The 9338-nt window shown below is 33.0% G+C and overlaps 1 protein-coding gene across 1 annotated transcript; it reads right to left on the reverse strand.

Annotated features, from left to right (window-relative positions):
• Positions 1–788: 788 nt before the first annotated feature.
• LOC103419714 (protein TIFY 5A-like) lies at positions 789–1891 on the reverse strand. Its single transcript, XM_008357808.4, has 2 exons — positions 1500–1891; positions 789–1162 (listed from the first exon to the last, which is right to left on the reverse strand). Exons 1-2 carry the CDS (start codon positions 1632–1634, stop codon positions 953–955), a joined length of 345 nt encoding a protein of 114 aa, XP_008356030.1. The 5' UTR covers positions 1635–1891; the 3' UTR covers positions 789–952.
• Between the last annotated feature and the right edge of the window lie 7447 nt (positions 1892–9338).

The raw sequence follows: 9338 nt of genomic DNA on the forward strand, positions 1-9338 counted from the left end.
CTTGGTATCTCCCCTTATTATTATCACCTAGATTCAACCCTTGATTCTTGGTATCTCCCCTTATTCGAAGCATAACTGATCTCTGAGGATTCCTTATTACACTAAGATTCGACCGTCTCTCTTATCCGGATGAAACTATTTCCTGATAGGACTCGGCTGAATTCTATTGGGCCAGGCTCTTCTTGGGAATATTCTAAGATTCCTAATGTTGCATACATTGGGCCGAGGTAGGTTATGAGCTCGGCCCATAAATGTTATTTGGGTCCATACAATTGTTTTTTTTTTTTCACTCTAGGATTGCTAATTTACTATCATTAAAAATATACAATGTTGTGAATAATGCTTGTTTTTTTATTGGTCACTGAATGAAATTTTTTTTCGACAATCGATAGCATTACTGAGTTTAACAGTTAGTTGTTAGGGGAAGGAGAATTGGGAAGAATTAAATCCACATCATGATGCATAGACATAATTGTTTTTCACTACTGCGGTAAAGCATCATCTGTAATGAAAATTATTGAATCATGTGACCAAAACAAGCCATGAAGAATTCTGAAGTTGTTATATTTTTAAAATTCTAATAGGTAATTTATTTGTGTAATTTTCAGGATGGATATAATATTATTCATTAATGATATAAAATATAAGAAATAAGCATAGTCAGTTTTATCATCTCCCTCATCTACAAAAGAACAAAAAAAAATAAAAAAATTAAAAAAATAAAAAATAAAAAAATGAAGTCATGTCGTAATCCGATATCAAAAGAACACTATGTGACAACAAAGATCTAACATCAACCATACAATATTGTATATATGATGTCTCCAACACGATAATTTGAAGCGCTTAGAATTAACTAATTTACAAAAAGCTCTCTTCGATAAATCGTTCTCCCTCTAACTGAAAACGAAAAAATACCAATCATAAATAATAAATTCAAGTGCCTTAATTCCTAGTGATGGTACGGAGATGTTGCTTGAGTCCGATGCTTTCTCTTCTGCAAAAACCTTTGGAGTGATCTCTTCATAGACATACCGGCAACGGGGCTACACAGCGGAGACATCACAGTTGGTGTAGGTGGTTCTGATGATCCACTTGGAGTAAGTGGACTCTTCACCCTTTCTTCCATTTCTTTGTTTGCAAGAAAAATGATGGATCTGGCCTGCAAAATCCCAGCAAATCAAGTTATTAATTTATTAGTGGATAATTATTCCATTAATATGATTAATAGTTATTGGGGTTGGCAGATCATCTTAGAGAGTCAGCACTGGCATGAGCCATAACACAGCCAAGGCTCACTACAGCACTTTTATCTCTGAATTCTAACCTACTTTGCTCTATCTATATTTTATTAACGATACACTCCTAGATTTTCATGAACAACAGTTGTTGATTAACATTGAAACTTAACCGAAGAAATCTAAATGCACGAAACTAGATCGTCTCGCGTTTTAGGTTACAAATTAAGAAACAAAGAATTAAACAAACTCATGACATACCTGAAGCTCTGTAACATCACGAACGCACGCTATTCCGTTGTAAAATATGGTCATCTGCTGCTGCTGTTCTTGTTGCTGGGTTTCATTAGCACCTGGAAAACATAACTGAAGCTCCAAATTGCAGTTCCTCCTCATGTTGATTTAGGGTTTAGACTCAAAATTACCAAAAAACCAAGATTCTGAAGAAGGATGAAGAATCAAGATCTAAGAGAATTGAAGATGAATTGTGAGTTATGGAAAAGGTTGTGAATTATATGGCTTTATATATATATATAAAAAAAAGGGATATAAAAAGGGGCCTACAATAACACACACTTAAGACCAATATAATATGCGTATTTTAAACGTGCTTTAATAAGTTTAACGTGCCCTTTCCTTTTATTTATCAACCAAAAATTGCTCTGCTGCTGCCGCCTTTTATTTTCCATGTGCGGTTTTTGGTTTTCTGAAATTTACAGCGCTTTCTTATTCACGCACGTGCTCGGAGTCGGCACCACCTTTCTCCATCAGGAGCAACAACTTGCCACTTTTTTTTTATTTGTATTATTTTAAACATTTTGTGCAAAATTACAAAGAAGATGGGACTTTCGGAGTAGGATTGGGACTTTGAATTTGGTTTTCTGTGTATAAAAAAGGGTTAGATGAATTGAACATGCACGGTGTGTGTGAAAACTATATTTGTGATTTTTTTTTTTTAAATGGACAAGGGGTTGTAAGTCATGGTTATTCATCTATTTTGGAGGAGAAGACTCATATAAGTATTTCAGCCTCCATTGGCCACAAGTCTGGTTTCAAACTCGAGATCTTCAATTTTTAGTTTGAAGGAAGCCTCACAATCCGTCATTTACCAGCTTTAATAAATTGGGTTTAATTTTCCAGTTGTTTCTTTAATTCTTTGTAACCTAATAATTTATAACCTCATGCAAGTGGCCAAATATACTGAGCTTTTGCATGATGACGTATGTTTAAACTTCGTTAGTGGATAATCTAACACTTAATCTAACAAAACCTATTATTTGACCAAACAATAATAATATTAATAATTTACGACCTCGTACTTTAATACTAGAAAATTCATTAATCAAAACCATAAGCGACAATTAAATATAAAATTACAACTAGACGTCTTAAGATATTTGCCTTCTTCTTTTTAATTAACAAATAATTTAAAATTAGACAAGTATCTGTGGGGCTGATAAGCCTCGTATCGTAGGTAAAGCCTTTGCTTCGCAGCATATATCTTTCTCTTTTGGGGTCTATTAAAAAACATTGCAATTCTTTTTCCTGCTGAATTTTAAAGTAAAACTGTTGCTTAATTTGGGACATTTTAGGAAGAATCCAATTTTTATTCAACACTAGGGTGTTCCTTAATTGGTTAGTAAGATACGGAACTTCTTTCAACAGTGTGGAAAAAAGACCATTAGACTAATGGCTAGTAGGGCTGGACGTGGTATAGTACGGTTCGGTTGGACTAATACCAATATCGAAATTCTTTATCGGTTCGGTTTCGTCGTTTTTAAGTTGTGGTATTGTACTACTACTATAACGTTCGGTTGTGGTATGGTTTTATTATCGAACAGTGTCAAAATTTTAGCCTATTTAAAATCATTTTAAAACATACATGTGGATTTTCAAACTAAAATATCTTTGTGAGTTTTCTTGGTCTCTGAAATTGTGGACTGCCGTAACGAAACCATCAGTTGGTCTTTTTTTATAAAAAAAGAGAGAAGGAAATCACTAGGCTAACTAGAGGAGATGAGAGGGAGAGCAGCAAGGCAATGACACCTACTAGTTCTAATATGTTTAACTTTTATGAGGGATAATTATGTTGTTGCTATGCACAAAGTTTCAAATGATTAACTCAAAGCAAAATTAAAACAAATCATTTAGTTCAGTTCGGTTCGATTCGATTTCAGAAACACAAAATGATCCGTATTGGTTATATGGAGTTCGGTTTAGTATGATACCGAAACCAATAAAAAACTGAAATGTATCAAACCACAATTTTGTCTGGCACGGTCCTTTCGGTATTCGGGTTCAAATGTAATATTCCAAATTATCATTATTTTTAGAGATACTTTGGATGCGGTCCCTAATCCTTAACATTATTTGACTAAAACCTTAATGGTATTCAAAGTTTGATTAAAGTCCATTGACTTTGTACACCTCATTATATTACAATTAATATTTATAGTTTTATAGTTTTATAGTTTTGACATTAATTGTTTGATATTTTATGAGATTTATAATCCTATAAATTTAAAATCCCTCATTATATACTATTAGAAACTGTTACAATACAAAAATTCAAACATTTTAATTGAATAAATGGATAAAAAAAACTATGCAAAAATAAGAAATAATAAATGGCAAAAGAATGTATCCATAGTGTTAAAAAAATTGGTACATTTTACAAAAAAATTGGTACATTTCTGTTTGGATCCAAATTTACACCATCGGCCCGTGCAATCAAGGCCGTTGAGTGAGCATGGCTCCCAACCGTTAGATAGAAAGATAAAGATCATTTTGTTATTATTAAAAGATAATGTTATGATTTTTATCTTAATCTTTTAATAATAATGTATTATGAGAGATCTCCAAGCTGGGAATACGGTGGCATAATTCAAGTCGATCTGGATGTTTGGCGTATGAATATGTGGATGGGATCAGTGTGGATGATTTGTATGCTGCAAATTGATTATTATATATTTAAATATGGATAAACATTTTGGTGTAGGTGCCAGGAACTAGCATCCCGAGGTGGTGGTTTAAATGAGGTTTGAAAAGTCATGGTGAATGGAGCAGATAAATATGGATGCAGATGGGATAATTATCATCTAAAGTATAGATGGGATATGCCTTTTTGATGTTGTGGTTTTGGTCACGTGGTGTGCTTTTTGGGATTATTGTTATCTGTGCATGGCTACACATGGATCAATGTGATGGAAATTGAGTTCTTGTTGGACTAGGAGTCTCTGAAGCAGAGTCAGAGGATGATGGTATTTGAAGGATAGGCTTTCATTTACTTTGAGAGAAGTCGTTGACTAAAGTTCTAGCTAGTGAGTTTGAGTTGAAATCAAATACTAGCGTGAAGCAGCGCCACATAACATTTTCTCCTATAAATATGAGACACCGTGCAACTATTCAGAGACCTCCAATTCAACACACAAAACGGCCATGCGCAAACTATCTCAACAACTTTGAGATTTTTTTTATTTTCTTTTTCGCCGACACATCTTCAGTTGGCATAAATAGTACTGTGGAGGCAACCGGTGATATCTTCAGTTGGCATAAACAACATTGTCACCGTAGAATCAGCCGATCTCGCAGCATCTTCAGTTGGCATAAATAGCACTGCGTCGAGGCCGACTGGTTACTTATCCAAGTCTCAGTCGAGAAGGATTTCCGAATCCTTGTTGGTCGAGGTCATCTCATCAGCATTCTCGGCGAAGTGAGGTGTTACGAGTTACTACATTTGGCACATTGGAAGCCGAATTTGATATTGAACTTCGCTAAGTTAGCAGTCTTGTCTTCAGGCTCTAGGACCCGAAGGTCGAGACAAGTTCCTTCCTTGGCCGCAATCGCAAGATCCATAAGTCAGCAGCGCACCCAACACGACATCAACATATTTTACTCCTCGGCCGACGAGTTGGCACGCCCCGCACACAACCGAAGGACGTAGTTAGCTCATAGATTACTCGACCTGCGCGCCACGTAGGCTTGGTAGTTTTTAGGGTCAACAATTTCACATAGAACAAAGTGGTACATTAATAAACAAGAATGAGTACATTATAAATAAATTAGTGTACAGATAAAAGATTAAAAAATTATGAGTACAAATGAATTTTAAAAAAATATAGGCGCTAAAAGAAATTAATACATGGGTACAAAATAAAACTAAAAAGAAAATACTACAAATTTAAAAAAATGTTGCAAATTAAAAGTGGGTACAAACTAAAAATATAAATATATGATACAAAGTTTAGGCATAAAACATAAATATACCATATGTAATTTTTCAATCATTGATTACATATATAATGTTACGTGACGGTATACACATGGGTACAAACACAAATAAAACTTTAAAAAATATGGGCACAAAAAGAAACTAATATATGGGTACAAATTAAAAATGAAAAAAAAAATGGTATAGATTAAAAATAGGTACAAACTAAAAATAAAAATATATGATAAAAATTTCGCCATAAATATAAATATACTAATTGTAACATTTTTAACACTAAAGGAATCTATTTAAAAATAAAAATATTTTATTATTCAAATAATTAATGATGTTATTAATATCCAATGACCTTGATCAAAAATTGAAAATGAATAGGATTTTAATCAATGGAGTAGAAAAAAGAAGGATGTAAACCTAATTTCTCCTTATTTTTATACAAATCAAATTATTGTTTTAAAAGTGAACGATAAACCTAGACTCATGTCTAAGAGGACTGGCACGTATAATAGAAGAGTGAAGATTTATAATGCACGATTAACGCATATACATCATTCCAACAAACTATTAGTAATATATTTATATTATAGGGTGCATAATGTATTGAATTCATTATCTTTTTGTACCTTAATCTATAAATCTTCTTTCTTTTGTAATATTAACCTATAATCTTCTAAGTGACATATGTTATCATGTGATGTAATTGACTTGGTGACATGTAACATCATCTGGTGCATTAGATTGCTAGTATAGTTCGAAGTCTATGAAGCAGTCAGTTAGTAGCATGTTTGTATAAATAGCTTATGAGCTATCTGTTGTAACTAAGAATCATTCAGTCAATACAGAAAAGCAAGTTCATTCTTCTTTATTTTCCTCTTCAATTCTCTCTCTTTCTAGTTCGTCATCTTTCTCAATTCTTCAGCATTCTTTGATTTTTCACAATGTAGTTAATATGGTATCATAGCAGGTTGTTCCACATGTGAAGCCAACGGCCACAACGTGATCCATGTCACTCAATATGTGTTATTCACGTGTTAGGCTTGAAAATTCACCACAACTGAGAGGGCGTGTTGGGAGTATGAATCCCACATAGAGGAAAAAAGGGATCTTGCATGTGCTTATAACTAATTAGGCTACTTCCCATATTGCTAGTTGATTTTATGGTGGAATCTCAACTTCTTCATTGTATCAAAGCATGTTGTCCCACATGTGATCTACGTAATTGGACTACTCTCACGTTGCCAATTAGTTTTATGGTAGAATCTCAATTTTCTTCATGGTACCATAGCAGGTTATCCCACATGTGAAGTCCAACGACCACACATGATCCACGTCATCCTTTGTTAACTTGTTAGACTTGAAAATTTACCACCCGTGAGCAAGGACGGAGTCAGGAATTTTTTATCAGATGGGCTAATATTTTTATTTATTTTTACTGCATAAGTTAACTTCTATAAGGAGACTAATGAATGATCAAATGAGATGTTATTGTTGTCCAATTAATGAGAAAAACAACTATGAAGCAATTTAAAAAGAAAAAGAATAACAGTATTGAACCAACTTATGATAATAAAAACAAAAAAAATATATATAACATTGAACTCATTTGGATCAAGGAAGTTTGTTGTATGATCAATGACATTGAGCTTTTCAATGTGAATATGGGTGGGCTAGAGGTGGCTAAACTGGAAAAAAAAATGAAAAATTATATGAGGTAAAATAAATTAGAGCATAAAACTCCCCTAGGCTAGAGCCCAATGTAGCTCTCTACCTAGCTCCGTCATTACCCATGAGAGAGCGTGTTGAGAGTATGAATACCACATCGCCTTAAGTGTGCATAAAAGTAATTTGGTTACTCCGCATTTACCAATTAGTTTTACAATAGCACCTCAACTTTCTTCAATATGTAATTGAATTGTATATCCCTTGACCATAACAATGACTGGTGGCCACGCTTGACATAAGGTGGTGGTGTCTCCAAATCTCTGATATGCAAAATCAAGCTCGTGATTCTAAATAGCGGCACGTTTTTCCTTTTTCCTTTTTTATTTATTTTTTGTTTTTAACAAACAATATTATCTACACTAAGGAGAAATGATGGGCTTAGCCTCATAATGGGTTAGCAATTATTTGGTTCAAATTCGCATTTGGCGAGAATCAAAGTTAAGCCTTCTCACTTATGAGAGAAAAGAAATATCACTGTACCGTAGTTTAAGTGGCTCCTTCTCTTGAATACTATATTTGTTATTTGTCAGTTTTAATGAAATAGTTTCTATTTTTTTGAGATTTTCTAATATGCTATAGTGCAGTTATACACAGTTGGTTTTTATCGTTAGATTTTTTTATTAATTAACAATTCAATTATTAAAATTTAATAATTAAAATCTTATCATATAAAATACATCAGAGTTTATTAAAATAGGAAAACTAATGAAAAAATATTTGAGTTTTAATGATAAGGATAAAATAAAGGGTAAATTAAATAGTACTATGATTGACTTTTTAGTGTAAAAATGTGGTTTTTCATTAAAGTGAACAATACTGGGAACTTTTCGTTGAAGTTCCAAATTAAAATTTTAACGAATACTTTTTTTATCAATTGTAACTGCAAGATGCCAAAAAGTTAATATAAGTCAAAACATAAAAATAAATTTTTTTTATACTTGTGATTATATTGTTGTGGAGAAATAGTTGTTGTGGGAAAAGGATCCTTGCCATATCCTTTTTTTGGGGATTCGGGAAATCAAGTGGTCATGTCTATTCATCGTGTAGTTAGTTTTCGTTAGATGCTATTTATATTTAATTTTAAATTTTAAATAATTTTTGACCGCATGATGTACGATAAATGCATATGATCATGGGATCCCTAAGAAAATGATCCGTTTGTTGTTGTATTTAATGAAATGTTATGAACATTGGAAAAGAGAGGATCTTTTCCTAGAGATCCTGTGATCTGAACCGTCCATCGTATATAGTGCGGTCAGAAATAATTTTAAAATTTAAAATTAAATATAAATAGTACATAATAAAAACTGACCGTATGATATACGATAGACGATTCAGATCACAGAATCCCTAGGATTCCTAAGAAAATGATCCGGGAACATTATCCACTTTCTGGTCCAGAAACCGAAAAAGCGGTACTACTGCTGTAACCGATTATTTGTAACAAATTTTGACACAAGCTAAAAGAATTTGACAACTAAAATGAGGAACATATATATCATGTGTTTCGCATTATGCATGCCACCACCCCGACATCATTATCAATAATTCAACATTGTAACATTGTAGCGGAAATTTCCTTTTCCTTGAAAGTAAGATGTGACATTACATTCTCACAAGAGTCACCATATTGTGAAGGATGGTTTTGCTTTGGTGATCTCTCGTATTCATAATTCGTGTAGCTTTAATCATTCTTTCTATGGTTTTGTCTTGAAGTACAGAAATTTGATTATAGAGGATTAGAGTTGTAATTTGCAGTATGTTCGTAGAGAACGTAATTTTGCAGTTAGTGGTTTAGCTAAATTGGGTTTAATAGTGAGATGAATTTTCAAGAGTTTGCAGAGTCTCATTCCTGTATAGTTCAAACTCTTTCAAATGACTGCTCTGGAGTCGCTAGAACTAGACTAATTCCTTGGTGTTTCTTTTTTCTTCTTCTTCCATGTTACCAGAAGAAAAGAATCACCACATTAAAAATTGGAAGACAATTTCCGGAAAAAAGAAAATTTGTATCTCTAAGCATCAGTTTTGGTAAACCAAGTTTTTAGCATGGAGGGAGCAAACAATGGCCTACTTGGGATAGATGCTCTAACTTAAGTAATTTATTGTCAAGGTGCAGACTACAGATATATATATTTGCACTTGCAATATTT

Source organism: Malus domestica, chromosome 10, assembly GCF_042453785.1.
Source record: "Malus domestica chromosome 10, GDT2T_hap1".
In the NCBI taxonomy this organism is placed as follows: domain Eukaryota; kingdom Viridiplantae; phylum Streptophyta; class Magnoliopsida; order Rosales; family Rosaceae; genus Malus; species Malus domestica.